This window comes from Mya arenaria, chromosome 7 (genome assembly GCF_026914265.1).
Source record: "Mya arenaria isolate MELC-2E11 chromosome 7, ASM2691426v1".
Lineage (NCBI taxonomy): Eukaryota > Metazoa > Mollusca > Bivalvia > Myida > Myidae > Mya > Mya arenaria.
The window spans coordinates 15,997,288-16,012,871 of NC_069128.1; the positions used below are offsets into that span (position 1 = coordinate 15,997,288).

Here is a 15,584-nt window from a genome sequence, read left to right on the forward strand (position 1 = left end):
ATTATTAAAGTCAGGCCTTACTGTACATGCGTATTGTGTAAAAGTATTATTTGGTATCAGTTTTTGAGTTAAGAACAAGTTTAAAAATGTGCAGGCCAATGACAACAAGTTAACAACATTGCCAAGGTTATGACGGTACCTCGATCTATTCTTCTTTCTAAAAGAGACCAGCTAAAAATCCTTAAAATCCATGTATTCTATGTTAGGAAAAGTGCTTTGGTTACTTCTATGATGGATATATACAAAACTAGTGCATATAGGACAGAAGCTTAAAGGGGCTATACACCAGATTGTTTAATATTTGGCAAATACAGTATTTCCTCAAAACAAGCCTACATTTGTTAATAATGTGAAATAGATGGAGGCCGATAATACATAACTTTACATGGTTAAATTTATGAGCGAATGCAATAATCATATTTATATTTCATCTATGTTTTCCCAATTAAAACCCGTGCATTATGTTTTCCCAGTTTAAATTATATCTGTTTATGAGTTCAGATACTTACTGGGATTTATGTGGTAGACAACCCTTGTAAATTTCAAATTGGAAAAATGATGCGTCTGTTGTAAGCAATGTGATAAATCAAGAAGTAAGATTCAATGCGTTGGACACAATGTCATTATGATGTCAATTTTAAGAAAGTTTTTGACAATTTTCTTTCCTTTTTTTCTTACAATTGTACCATCTAGTGTTTTAGCCCCTTTAAGTAACAATGAAAACCAGAAGACCATTTCTTTTTATATTAAGTATTGATGGCAAAAGCTGTAATGAGGAATATTTAATTTTCATACAAACATGTTTTTTGTTTTTCTAAATTTGACAATATCTTTGCAGAGAATCATGAAATAGATTCAAAAATAGTAAAATCACAAATTGTCAAAATCATTTTAACTGGTTTAATGTAACAACACTTTAGTACACAACAGCATTTGCACTGTGAGCATGTGAGTTTGGTTAGTGGTCACCAAGCTGAACAAGCGAGTTTTCTACGGTACTCCGTTTTCCGCTTAACACAAGAACACACTCACGCAATATCATGCCAATGAGTTATCAGAACTTTCTTCACAATCGTTTAAAACTAATAGCATTTCCAACAACAAGAAGCTGATGTCAACACTCCTTCATTGTTGTTTTTCTATGTCAATGAAAGCCATTACTCAACCAGACTAAGTATTAAAGTCAAGAGCTACTGGTCTTGAAACAAGAGCTGTCACAGAGACAGTGCGCTCGACTATTCCACCTCCTTTCAATGTAAGGATTGAAACATTTAGGCGAAACATGCATGAATCACTGTTAGATTAGATTTCAATGCAATACATGGTGTGCTGAGATATTAACATAAATGTGGTTCCATGCAAAATTTTAACGAGAATTTCTAAGTCTAATATTAAAGGGCCATTATTTGCAAAATTCAGTTATCTAACTTGGTTATTCAATTAAGTTGGGTGGTTGAATACCATTGTATAAAGTCTCAATGCAATACATCAAATAGTTGCTGAGATATTATCCTATATGTGCTAACATGCAAGACCTTAACCAGAATTTCTAAGTCGCATAATAAAGGGGCAAAAATTATATATTATAAAAGATAGAGTTATCTTACTTGATTAAATAAGAAGGTTAAATAGATGGGAGCCTGTGTGTAAAGTTTCAATGCAATACATGATGTATTCTCTGAGGTATTGACTTAAAAGTGGTTACATGCAAACCTTAACCAGAATTTCTATGTCGAATAAAAAAGGGGCCATTATTTTAATTTAATGCAAACTGGAGTTATCTTACTTGGTTATTTAATTAGATTGGATGGTTGAGTACCATTGTATAAAGTCTCAATGCAATCCATCAAGTAATTGCTGAGATATTAACCTATGTGTGCTTACATGCAAAACCTTAACCAGAATGTCTAAGTCAAATAATAGAGGCCCATAATTTGCATTATATTCAAAAAAATGTAATCTGGAAATAGATATCTAATGTTTCAATGCAATACATGATATATATTTGTTGAGATATCGACTAAAATGTGGTTACATGCAAAACCTTAACCAGAATTTCTAAGTCGTATAATAAAGGGCAATTATTTTGCATTAAATGCAAACTAGAGTTATCTAACTTGGTTAATTAAGTAGGTTGGATGGTTGAGTACCATTGTATTAAGTCTCAATGCAATACCTCAAGTAATTGCTGAGATATTAACCTATGTGTGCTTACATGCAAAACCTTAACCAGAATGTCTAAGTCAAATAATAGAGGCCCATAATTTGCATTATATTCAAAAAAGTGTTATCTGGGAATGGATATCTAATGTTTCAATGCATTACATGATATATTTGTTGAGATATTGACTAAAATGTGGTTACATGCAAAACCTTAACCAGAATTTCTAAGTCATATAATAAAGGGCAATTATTTTGCATTAAATGCAAACTAGAGTTATCTTACTTGGTTATTTAATTAGATTGGATGGTTGAGTACCATTGTATAAAGTCTCAATGCAATCCATCAAGTAATTGCTGAGATATTAACCTATGTGTGCTTACATGCAAAACCTTAACCAGAATGTCTAAGTCAAATAATAGAGGCCCATAATTTGCATTATATTCAAAAAAATGTAATCTGGAAATAGATATCTAATGTTTCAATGCAATACATGATATATATTTGTTGAGATATCGACTAAAATGTGGTTACATGCAAAACCTTAACCAGAATTTCTAAGTCGTATAATAAAGGGCAATTATTTTGCATTAAATGCAACCAAGAGTTATCTAACTTGGTTAATTAAGTAGGTTGGATGGTTGAGTACCATTGTATCAAGTCTCAATGCAATACTTCAAGTAGTTGCTGAGATATTAACCTATGTGTGCTTACACGCAAAACCTTAACCAGAATTTCTAAGTCAAATAATAAAGGCCTATTATTTGCATTATATTAAAATAATTGTTATCTTACTTCATTAATTTAGTATGTAAGATAGTTGGGAATACATATCCAAAGTTCCAATGCAATAACTGATGTATTTACTGAGATAATGACTTAAAGGTGCTTACATGCAAAACCTTAACCAAGGTGTGATGCTGACGCCGATGCCAGGGTGAGTAGTATAGCTCTCCTTATTCTTCGAATAGTCAAACTAAAAATGAAATTATCTATACAAGATGCGGAAAAAATACATTTTGAACTATAAAATGTATTTAAGTAAAAAGTGCATTATTATTTGAGAAGGGTGCTACATGTGTGTATTGTTGCTAAGTTTTATATTTCAATTAGTTTTTTAATTATCCGCAAGGTTGAAGATTTTGCATATCAACAATGAACACTCCAAGACCATCGCAATATCTTGTTGTTTTTTTTCTAAGAAAAACACACATGCTTAAACATGAAACACCAACAATATTCACAGATACCTTGAGGATAAGTGTTATAATTTAAAGGCTGTTGTTCTTGGTTAAATGGTGGTTGCTCGCCTGCAATAGATAAAGTATAATATAAAGGCTGTTGTTCTTGGTTAAATGATAGCTGCTCGCCTGCAATTGATATAAAAGTAGGGGTGATATAATATATTTCCTTAGAAAGCATAACATGAGGAAAAGGTTACATGACAGAATCGCAGGAAGTAAATATACGTATACAGTCGAACCCCATTGGCTCAAACTCGCTTGGCTCGAATTACTTGTTGGCTCGAACAGATGTAAAGGACTGATTTCATTATATTGAAGGTAAGCATTACCCCTTGGCTCAAATTTTCCGAGGCCCAAGGTATTTTCGCTGGTCCCTGGGAGTTCGAGCCAACGGGTTCGACTGTTATTGCAAATATGAGACAAGCGGGCATCATGACGTGATCATTTCCTGTGACTTAGTACTTTAATGGAAGCACTGTTCATTTTACATGTTTCCAAGGTCCATAATTCTGTTAAGGTAGTTTACGCTTCCTTCTGATCCATTATAAATTTGATATGGTGCCTTCCTTCAAATTATGGTGTTTTCTTTTAAAGAACTAGAAACTTGATGTCAAATTTCCAACTAACATCATTTTACAGTAAGAAATGGCTTATCATTAAATAAGGCCTTCATGGTATTAATGATTTGAAAAAAATATCATCCCATAAAGAACTTTTTTCTATTGGTGCAAACATTTAAATCACCTGATTAATCAAATCAAATTTGTTTAACATAACCTTAGTCAAACAATTTGTTTAGTCCACCGAAATATCATTACTTATCGGTATCAATATTCAAAACAAGATCATATTCAATGTACAATAATTTCATTGTAAAAGAATGGGCCAATATGCCGGTCATCGAAATTTAAACTTTTTGATCAATTAATTTGAATCATTATAATAGAGCTTGCCATCTTAAAAACATTTCAACTGAAGTTCTGCCATTTAGAGCAAGCTCAGAAACTATTTTTCAAATAAAGGACTTGCTAGCTTGTGCTTAGACATCTGATATATTGTGGAAGTTTTTAAAGCTGCTGAAAGTGTAAACAGAGAACAAGAGGGCCATGATGGCCCTGTATCGCTCACCTGTAGCTTTGCTAAATAAAGTGAACATTCTGACCTATTAAGGCAAATCACAAGGCAACTCATAACGCGAATCACAAGGCAACTCATAACGCAAATCACAAGGCAACTCATAACGCAAATCACAAGGCAACTCATAAGGCAAATCACAAGGCAACTCATAACGCAAATCACAAGGCAACTCATAAGGCAAATCAAAAGGCACAGATGGCTCTTAGAGCTTAGAGAGGCGGGTATTGACCTCCATCTGTTTTCTCAAAGTACCCTGCACAGATGGGCTAGAAAGCTCATCTGCACCCAAACCAGATGGCCCAGCTGCAGTAGCAACCACAGGCACAGACCCCAGTGGATCTGTAAGGGCATCTCCACCCTCATCAGGCACTGCAGGATGCACATCATGACAGTGACAGCAATCATCTACCTCGAACTTGACCTAGATTTTATACAGAGGATCCTTTTGACCAAGTTGCATTAAGATTACGCTAAAATTGTGACCTCTATTGTGTTCACATGGTTTTTCTACTAATTGACCTAGTGACCTAGTTTTTGACCCGGGTTGACCCAATATCGAACCTGACCTAGCATATGTTAAGATGATCATTCTGTCCAAGTTGCATTAAGATTAGGCTAAAATTGTGACCTCTATTGTGTTCATAAGGTTTTTCTAATATCTGACCTAGTGACCTAGTTATTGACCGCGGATGACTTAATATCGAACATGACCCAGATTTTATAGAGATGATCATTCTGACCAAGTTGCATTAACATTAGGCTAAAATTGTGACCTCTATTGTGTTCACAAGGTTTTTCTACTAATTGACCTAGTGACCTAGTTATTGACGGTAATTGACCCAATATCGAACTTGACCTAGATTTTATAGAGATGATCATTCTGACCAAGTAACATTAAGATTAGGCTTAAGTTGTGACCTCTGTTGTGTTCACAAGGTTTTTCTACTAATTGACCTAGTGACCTAGTTATTGACCGCGAATGACCCAATATCGAACTTGACCTATATTGTTCTAGAGATGATCATTCTGACCAAGTTGAATTGAGATAAGCCTAAAATTGTGACCTCTATTGTGTTCACAAGGTTTTTCTACTAATTGACCTAGTGACCTAGTTATTGACGGTAATTGACCCAATATCGAACTTGACCTAGATTTTATAGAGATGATCATTCTGACCAAGTAACATTAAGATTAGGCTTAAGTTGTGACCTCTGTTGTGTTCACAAGGTTTTTCTACTAATTGACCTAGTGACCTAGTTATTGACCGCGAATGACCCAATATCGAACTTGACCTATATTGTTCTAGAGATGATCATTCTGACCAAGTTGAATTGAGATAAGCCTAAAATTGTGACCTCTATTGTGTTCACAAGGTTTTTCTACTAATTTACCTAGTGACCTAGTTTTTGACCTGGGTTGACCCAATATGGAACTTGACCTAGCTTATGTTAAGATGATCATTCTGACCAAGTTTCATTAAGATTAGGCTAAAATTGTGACCTATATTGTGTTCACAAGGTTTTTTTACTATCTGACCTAGTGACCTAGTTATTGACTGCGGATGACCCAATGTGGAACTTGACCTAGATTTTATAAAGATGATCAGTCTGACCAAGTTTCATAAAGATTAGGCTAAAATTGTGACCTCTATTGTGTTCATAAGGTTTTTCTAATATCTGACCTAGTGACCTAGTTATTGACTGCGGATGACCCAATATCGAACATGACCCAGATTTTATAGAGATGATCATTCTGACCAAGTTGCATTAACATTAGGCTAAAATTGTGACCTCTATTGTGTTCACAAGGTTTTTCTACTAATTGACCTATTGACCTAGTTATTGACGGTAAATGACCCAATATCGAACTGGACCTAGATTTTATAGAGATGATCATTCTGACCAAGTTACATTTAGATTAGGCTTAAGTTGTGACCTCTATTGTGTTCACAAGGTTTTTATACTAATTGACCTAGTGACCTAGTTATTGACCGCGAATGACCCAATATCGAACTTGACCTATATTTTTCTAGAGATGATCATTCTGACCAAGTTGAATTGAGTTAAGCCTAAAATTGTGACCTCTATTGTGTTCACAAGGTTTTTCTACTAATTGACCTAGTGACCTAGTTTTTGACCTGGGTTGACCCAATATGGAACTTGACCTAGCTTATGTTAAGATGATCATTCTGACCAAGTTTCATTAAGATAAGGCTAAAATTGTGACCTCTATTTTGTTCACAAGGTTTATCTAATAATTGACCTAGTGACCTAGTTATTGACTGCGTATGACCCAATATCGAACTTGACCCAGATTTTATAGAGATGATCATTCTGACCAAGTTGCATTAAGATTAGCCTAAAATTGTGACCTCTATTGTGTTCACAAGGTTTTTGTACTAATTGACCTAGTGACCTAGTTATTGACCGCAGATGACCCAATATCGAACTTGACCTAGATTTTATAGAGATGATCATTCTGACCAAGTTGCATTGAGATTAGGCTAAAATTGTGACCTCTATTGTGTTCACAAGGTTTTTCTACTAATTGACCTAGTGACCTAGTTATTGACCGTGAATGACCCAATATCAAACTTGACTTACATTTTATAGCGATGATCATTCTGACCAAGTTGCATTGAGATTAGGCTAAAATTGTGACCTCTATTGTGTTCACAAGGTTTTTCTACTAATTGACCTAGTGACCTAGTTATTGACCGCGGATGACCCAATATCGAACTTGACCTAAATTTTATAGAGATGATCATTCTGACCAAGTTGCATTGAGATTAGGCTAAAATTGTGACCTCTAATGTGTTCACAAGGTATTTCTACTAATTGACCTACTGACCTAGTTTTTGACCCCAGATGACCCAATATCGAACTTGACCTAGATTTCATAGAGATGATCAGTCTGACCAAGTTTCATAAAGATTAGGTCAAAATTGTGACCTCTGTTGTGTTCACAAGGTTTTTCTAATAATTGACCTAGTGACCTAGTTATTGACTGCGGATGACCCAATATCGAACTTGACCTAGATTTTATAGAGATGATTATTCTGACCAAGTTGCATTGAGATTAGGCTAAAATTGTGACCTCTATTGTGTTCACAAGGTTTTTCTACTAATTGACCTAGTGACCTAGTTGTTGACCGCGGATGACCCAATATCGAACTTGACCTACATTTTATAGAGATGATCATTCTGACCAAGTTGCATTGAGATTAGGCTAAAATTGTGACCTCTATTGTGTTCACAAGGTTTTTCTACTAATTGACCTAGTGACCTAATTATTGACCGCGGATGACCCAATATCGAACTTGACCTAGATTTTATAGAGATGACCATTCTGACCAAGTTGCATTGAGATTAGGCTAAAATTGTGATCTCTATTGTGTTCACAAGGTTTTTCTACTAATTGACCTAGTGACCTAGTTTTTGACCCCAGATGACCCAATATCGAACTTGACCTAGATTTTATAGAGATGATCAGTCTGACCAAGTTTCATAAAGATTAGGTCAAAATTGTGACCTCTATTGTGTTCACAAGCAATTGTGAACGGATTGACGGACGGACGGACGGACGGACGAAGAGTGATCACAAAAGCTCACCTTGTCACTACGTGACAGGTGAGCTAAAAAGTAAAGAAAAGAGTGTTCTGTATATATCACTTTTATATACTATATCAAACTGATCTTCATTCACTTACAGGACAGCATTTTTCTATTTTCTGGTTCATCTGTCAAGACATTTTACTTAAACATAAAAATAACGTATGGTACTGAAATTCTATTGATATTAAACATTTTTGCTCAAAAATTGCGAACATAAATTTTGTTTTAAAGCTGCACTCTCACAAATTGAAGGTTTTGAGAACTTTTTCATTTTTTGTCTTGGAACGAACCGATTATTGCGAAAAATCCATGGAAACTAGTTATATAAGACTGCTGACAAAAAATTAGATCGCAGGTTTTTATATTCAAGTTCAAAAATTGATGTTTAATGCATTTTTCTTAAACTGTTTGTTAGTAACGGTTTAAGTCATAAAACATTAATTTTAGGACGGTAATATGAAAATCTGCCATCTGATCTTGTGTCAGCAATCTTTTATCATTGATTTTCAGATATTTACGCAAACAATTGCTCTTTCCAAGACAAAAAATAAAAAAGTTATAAAAATGGTAAATCCGTGAGAGTGCAGCTTTAAAGGGCAAATTCACTTTTGTTTGTAGAAAACTCAATATAAAGTGCTCTATTGTATAAGCAAGGCAAAAATAATATGTGTATTTAATATAATATCTTTATTTTATCTTGTTTTTTCTGTACGAAAATGGAATATTTTTTTTTTAAACGTGTCTAGAGCATAATTGATAGTACATTAAAGTTTGTTCACAAAATTCAAAGATTGTGCTTCTCAGAAAAAAAAGACATTAAAAATTAAAATAATCTGGTCGCTTAAAATTTTCAAAGCATTTAGGAGAACATACCAGGTTTAGTTATCACTATGCCGGCCTTGGCTGCTGCTGCTGCCCGACGCCTTCTCTTGATGATGCAGCAGTAGACAAACACGGCTATTGCAACACACGCTATGATCACTCCCACAACTATTCCCGCAATACTTTCTGTCCTGAAAATAGAGAAAAAATTGATAATAAATTATGATGAAGTAAGTTATAAAAGTTTCATATGTCGATACAATGCAAGTATGTTTCCTTATGCCAAGTTGATTCTTTGTTTAGTTTAACAGGGTTTTAAAATGAAAAGACACATACATGCTATATCCCCCAGGTGAGGAAATATCCCCCGGGTGAAGAAATATCCCCAGGTGAGGAAATATCCCCCTGGTGAGGAAATATCCCCCAGGTGAGGCTATATCCCCCAGGTGAGGAAATATCCCCCGGATGAAGAAATATCCCCCGGGTGAGGAAATATCCCCTGGGTGAGGCAATATCCCCCAGGTGAAGAAATATCCCCCAGGTGAGGAAATATCCCCCGGGTGAGGAAATATCCCCAGGTGAGGAAATATCCCCCGGGTGAGGAAATATCCCCCAGGTGAGGAAATATCCCCCAGGTGAGGAAATATCCCCCAGGTGAGGAAATATCCCCCAGGTGAGAAAATATCCCCCAGGTGAGAAAATATCCCCCAGGTGAGGAAATATCCCCCTGGTGAGGAAATATCCCCCAGGTGAGGAAATATCCCCCAGGTGAAGAAATATCCCCCAGGTGAGGAAATATCCCCCTGGTGAAGAAATATCCCCCAGGTGAGAAAATATCCCCCAGATGAGGCAATATCCCCCAGGTGAGAAAATATCCCCCAGGTGAGGAAATATCCCCCAGGTGAGGCTATATCCTCCAGGGGAGGAAATATTTTATTAGAGAGATTTTACAACAGACAAATGACAAAGTGAAACCACAGACAGTCTGTGAGTGAAACTGAATGTAAACAAACAACTCTACAAGGGATACATTACTGTATAAATTACAATGAATATTTAAAAAAAGGTTTGAAAAATGCCAAAAGGGAACTTTTACAAGAAGTGATTAATTCTTAGTAATGACCAAAGGCAAAGAAATATTACTTTTTGGGAAATGGAAGAAATTAATGATATTTACTCCAGTAAGAATTTTTAATTGACTTTGGAGGAAGGTAAACCAATTAAATAGTCTAGAAAACATTTTTTTTCCTATGACATAGTTTGTCATTCTGTAAGTGCTTTACATTATGACATGACAGTGTATCATAAGAATATGATGAACCATGATATATCAAATAATTCTGTTTACCTTAATTTAAGTTAAAAGTTGTCATAGCAATAAATATATGTGAATACATTTTTACATACATGTGTCTAAAAATACTTTGAAAAACTTAGACCTACTAAAACAATCCCCCTGAATTATATATATATATATATATATATATATATATATATATATACTACCAAAATCCTCCTGAATTTTCAGCCTTTCTGAAAAAATCCCCTGGAATTGTCTCCAGAAATATGGCATGTATGAAGACATCAAAAACTTAACAAAGTCTGAGTCAAGCAGAGCAATATAGTTTCTACACTGCACACAGTATACCTAAATAATATGATCGACATCAAGACATATACCATAATTATACAGTTATCAGATAATTTGAAATATTATACGGGAAGATGTATAGATGAATTCAGCAACATTGTATGAACAACAAACATTACCAGTTTTGTTTGAAATATTATACGTGAAGATGTATATATGAATTCAGCAACATTTTATGAGAAACAAGCATTTTCAGTGAAAAGATATCCCCCGCCAACTATGGCTTGTTTGTGCTTGGCTTGATGGCTTGTTTGTGCTTGAAGGTTAAAAAAAATCTCAGAAAGAATAAGATGAGCACATTGGTTTATCCCTTTCCGAGCCAAATTATAAAATATCGACCAGGACTACTTTATGATAAAAAAATTTAACGAAATAAATCAGAGGGATGATTAAATAAAACTGTCTTTTCCGAAACTGCTTACTCGGAAACATCAATCATAGCAAAATAGTACTCAATAGTTGAGATAAAAATGTAGCCATAGAAATTCACCGAAGAAGTTCATTGCAGGATGTTGGTTCATATAACATTCAAGTTTCATTAAATTCTAGCAGCTAGTTACTGAGAAACGGCTGCAAACAATGATTTTTTAATAAATCAAGGGCAATAACTCTAAGGAAAGTTGACCAATCCAAAAGGAAAAATAGACAGGCATCATCACAGTATGTTGGTTCTTATTTATTCCAAGTGTCATGAAATTCTACCAGCTAGTTGCATAGAAAAGGCTGCAAACATGGATCTTTTAATAAATCAAGGGCAATTAACTCATATAGAAATTACACAATCCAAAATATAAATAAACAGGCATCATCGCAGTATGTTGGTTCATATTTATTTCAAGTTTCAAGAATTTCTACCAACTAGTTACTGAGAAATGGCTGTAAATGAGAGTTTTCCAAAAAATCAAGGGCAATAACTCCAAGTACAATTGACCAATCCAAAAAAAAAATGAACAGGCATCATCCCAGTATAGTAATTCATATTTATTTTAAGTTTCATGAAATTCTGCCAGCTAGTGACTGAGAAATGGCTGGGAATGTGCATTTCTCAAAAAATCAAGGGCAATAACTCCAAGGACAATTGACCAATCAATTTTTTTTTTGGATGGGCATCATTCCAGAATAGTGGTTCATATTTATTTTAAGTTTCATGAAATTCTACCAGCTAGTTACTGAGAAAACGCAGGTGACGGACGGACGGACAACGCCATATCAATATCCCCCTCCCTATTTCATAGGAAATTTTTATTTGGAATATTATATATGTAGATGTATATATATATGAATTCAGCAACATTGTTCTGGAGCAAAACATGAAGAGTTTTATTTGAAATATTATTCATGTAGATGTAATTTATTATTCAGCCATGCTATTTGAGAGTGAAACATAATCGGCAAAACAGTGTTGTTCAATAATTCAAGCTTCTACAATGTATAATATTATCATTGTTCTTGATTTTTACTATCATGGGAAAACAGAACAGACAGCCTGCATATTTGAACAAAGCAGGCAGGCAGAAATTGCCTACATATTTCCATTCTTGTGCACAAAAATACTTTGAAATTTCGCCAACTTAGACCTACTAAAAACATTCCCCTGGATACTACCAAAATCCTCCTGAATTTTCAGCCTTTCTGAACAAATCCCCTGGAATTGTCTCCAGAAATATGGCATGTATGAAGACCTTAAAGGCTTAACAAAGTCTGAGTCAAGCAGAGCAATATAGTTTCTATATACTGTGAAATCATTAATGTTCATGGGGCATTAATGTTCGTGGTTTTCGTGGATTGGGTGATCCACGAATTCAAGATCCCACGAAATATAGACCCTTTATTCACTTTTTCAATTGCCTTGTTACGTACATACTCTAGTATATTATTTACAGAGGTCGCAGTATACAGTGTTAAAACCTGTCTCATTGTATAACTTACGATCATTATTCTGTTAATATATTATAACTGCCTTTAACAAATAATGAACCAAATCAATTAAATGTGTTTTATGCAGCAAATGACAGTTATAAGCACGTGTTTAAACATGTGCTGTTAATGAAAATCTCCGAGTTTACAAGATGTGCGTGATAATTGTCCATACTCGATTTTTTATTTAATGAAATAATTAATCGATTACTAGTACATTGAAGGTTACTAAGCACTGAACGTGACAATAAACGCACCTTTTCGGTGTTTTCACGGTTTGCAAAATTCTTAATTGGCATTCAATGGCTTCCCCTATCTGTATTTATGATCAGAGTACATCTTCTTTTATTACCTTTATTCCCAATTAAATCGATAAGTGACATGGGTATATGCACTAATTGGCATGTGGCACCACATTAGCGAGTGTCATAAACCGAGTGACGTAGAAGGCGGAAATCACGGGCCAGCGCGTGGATATTATGCAGACGATCTAGGACGATCGCATCTTCGATTTTTTTTTTCAAAAATGAAAATCCACGAATTCAAGTACCCACGAAATTGTTTTTTTTCGGCAATCCACGAAATTTCATGCCCACGAACATTAATGATTTCACAGTACCTTAAAAATATGATCACATCAAGACATATACCATAAACAGTTACCAGATAATTTGAAATAATATAAACGTAGATGTAAATGTACATATGAATTCAGCAACTACAAATATTACTAGTTTTATTTGAAATATTTAACATGAAGATTATACGTATCTTCCATGGCCGAGAGTGTAAGATAGGTTCATTCCGACCCGAGCGTAGGGTGTTTTGAGTTTCCGCAAAACACCCTGCGCGAGGGTCGGGATGAACCTATCTTATACGAGTGGCTATGGTAGATGCTTTTTCTCCCACCTCAGTTAAACAAAATTAAGTAAAAATGTATTTTTTGCTGGAACTCTTTTTTGCTTAGTGAAAATAATTGCGTATGGATATGCGATAGCACGTGGTTGTCATGGATATAAGCGCAGTGATCCAGTTAATGTTAATAGTCAAATGGGTCTTTTTAAATAGTACTAAGGAGAATGAAGCATTATTTCTTGAATGGTGCGTGAAAATTGTTTTATGGTGACATTTGAAGCGAGAAATAATTAATTAGCGTTCTAAATATTACCATAAGACAAGATTTCCTTGATGCTACTGACGACAAGGGAGGTAATTACAATGTGGTAAAAGGAGTTCCATACGGGCATTTTATCTTTGCCCGTGGGCAAGATAAGAATATCTAGCATCGTTAAATTATTGGATCTACTTATCTGATGTGGGAGAAATATATATGAATTCAGCAACATTTTCTGAGAAACAAATATTACCAGTTTTATTAGGAATATTATACATGTATATGTATATATGAATTCAGCAACATTGTTTCGAAGCAAAACATGACTGGTTTTATTTGAAATATCATACATGTAGATGTATATATTATTCAGACATGCTATTTGTGACAGAAACATAATCTGCAATGCAGCCCTGTTCAATAATTCAAGCTTATATAATATTATCATTGTCGATTTGTACCATCATGGGAAAATAAACCAGACAGCCAGTATTTGAACAGAGCAGCCAGACAAGTATTGTCTGCAAATTCTTCTATTATTTATCAATACATGTATGAACATTTGAATGCTGTAGCCAAGTGTTTTGCTAATGGCAAATTTTACAATATGCATGGCATCTGAAACTTCTGCTAGTGCAAACAAGTATAGAGTTGTATAAAATCAATATTATTATGCAGGGGCAGATCTAGAGGGGGCGTTAATTAGGGCCACAACCTTTTGACATGCACCCCTCCTAAACCGAATGTATATGGCATAAACTGTTTGCATTGTGATTTGGATCAAGGAAATTTAAACAAATTGTAGTCGGAAATTATGCATTTTGGGCATATTTTTTTTTCTCCCATATTGACATCAAAAGTAGACTTGGATGATTTTAGAGGGGGGTGCGCGCCGGATGTGTCCCCCTCTTTATCTGCTTGTGTTATAAAAGTCCAGACATAAAACACACACAATGAATACACAGCAATAAATAAATCGGTAAAAAACATTGGTTCTTGTATTAGTTGTGTCTGACCTAATGTTAGCCATCAGAACCGGTATTAGTATACAATATACTAACACATAACAATCCTTACCCTAAATTATTGTAAATTTATTAAACAAAATTTGTAAAAATCATACAAAATTAAAAAAAAAAATTGGTAAAAGAATTGATTTAAAATATCATAAAAAACACCCCCAGAAGCTATAAGGGCCAATGTAAACATACAGTGTCAGTGCATTAGGGTAGCTGGTTTATATAAATGAGCATGGCTTAATCATGCCCACAAACATTCAGAGCTCATCGGCCATTTTGTATCGAAAACCACCTCGGATGTATATGGACGGTGTACAATGTCAGAAATCGGTACATTTTAACTACGCTGCAATTAGATCACGTAGTAATTTCAATTTATCAGTTAATGACTTAATGACTCTTAGGAATCTTAATTATGTTTGCAATACTGCACTTCACTGGCAATCAATTTAAACTTAGATCTACAAATACAAGCCAAAATACTACATTTAATTAATATCAAAATTCCAAATTTTATGAACTACTGGTACTTCTATTGATGTACCGGCATACATCCGAGGTTGTTTTCAATAAATATGGCTGAGGATTCCCAGTGGCCCACAAACACCTACTTCTTCTGTGCCTGGTAGTCCTTGAGGTTACAACACCTCTGTTCATCGCTGCTGCCACAGCATTTGTCGAATGAATCTGCCTGGGTTTTATCCGGGCAGATGAAATAGCCGTAGGTTTCATTCTTCAGATTCTTCTCATTAAAGCAGATGGTTGGCTCTGAAAGTTTTAAAAGCGTACATTTTCATACAAAATTAAGAGTGTACAATATTTTTTAAGTTTTTATGAGCAAACATTTCTTTTCTAAAGGGACATCAAATTATTTTTTTTTAATTTAAATACATTAAGTTATAAAA

At 34.6% G+C, this 15,584-nt stretch overlaps 1 protein-coding gene across 3 annotated transcripts in view; it reads right to left on the minus strand.

Annotated features, from left to right (window-relative positions):
• Positions 1–15,584, minus strand: part of LOC128240689 (amyloid beta A4 precursor protein-binding family B member 1-interacting protein-like) — a 41,097-nt gene that overhangs the window by 13,880 nt on the left and 11,633 nt on the right. Inside the window, exons 4-6 of one of the 3 annotated variants that reach the window (XM_052957412.1) lie at positions 15,291–15,447; positions 9,030–9,169; positions 3,412–3,471 (exon numbers count right to left, since the gene is read on the minus strand). In XM_052957412.1, coding sequence (XP_052813372.1) covers positions 3,412–3,471; positions 9,030–9,169; positions 15,291–15,447 — 357 coding nt within the window. Of the gene's footprint in view, positions 1–3,411; positions 3,472–8,251; positions 8,282–9,029; positions 9,170–15,290; positions 15,448–15,584 lie in introns of all 3 variants that reach the window. The other 2 variants (XM_052957413.1, XM_052957414.1) reach the window with 2 other exon arrangements.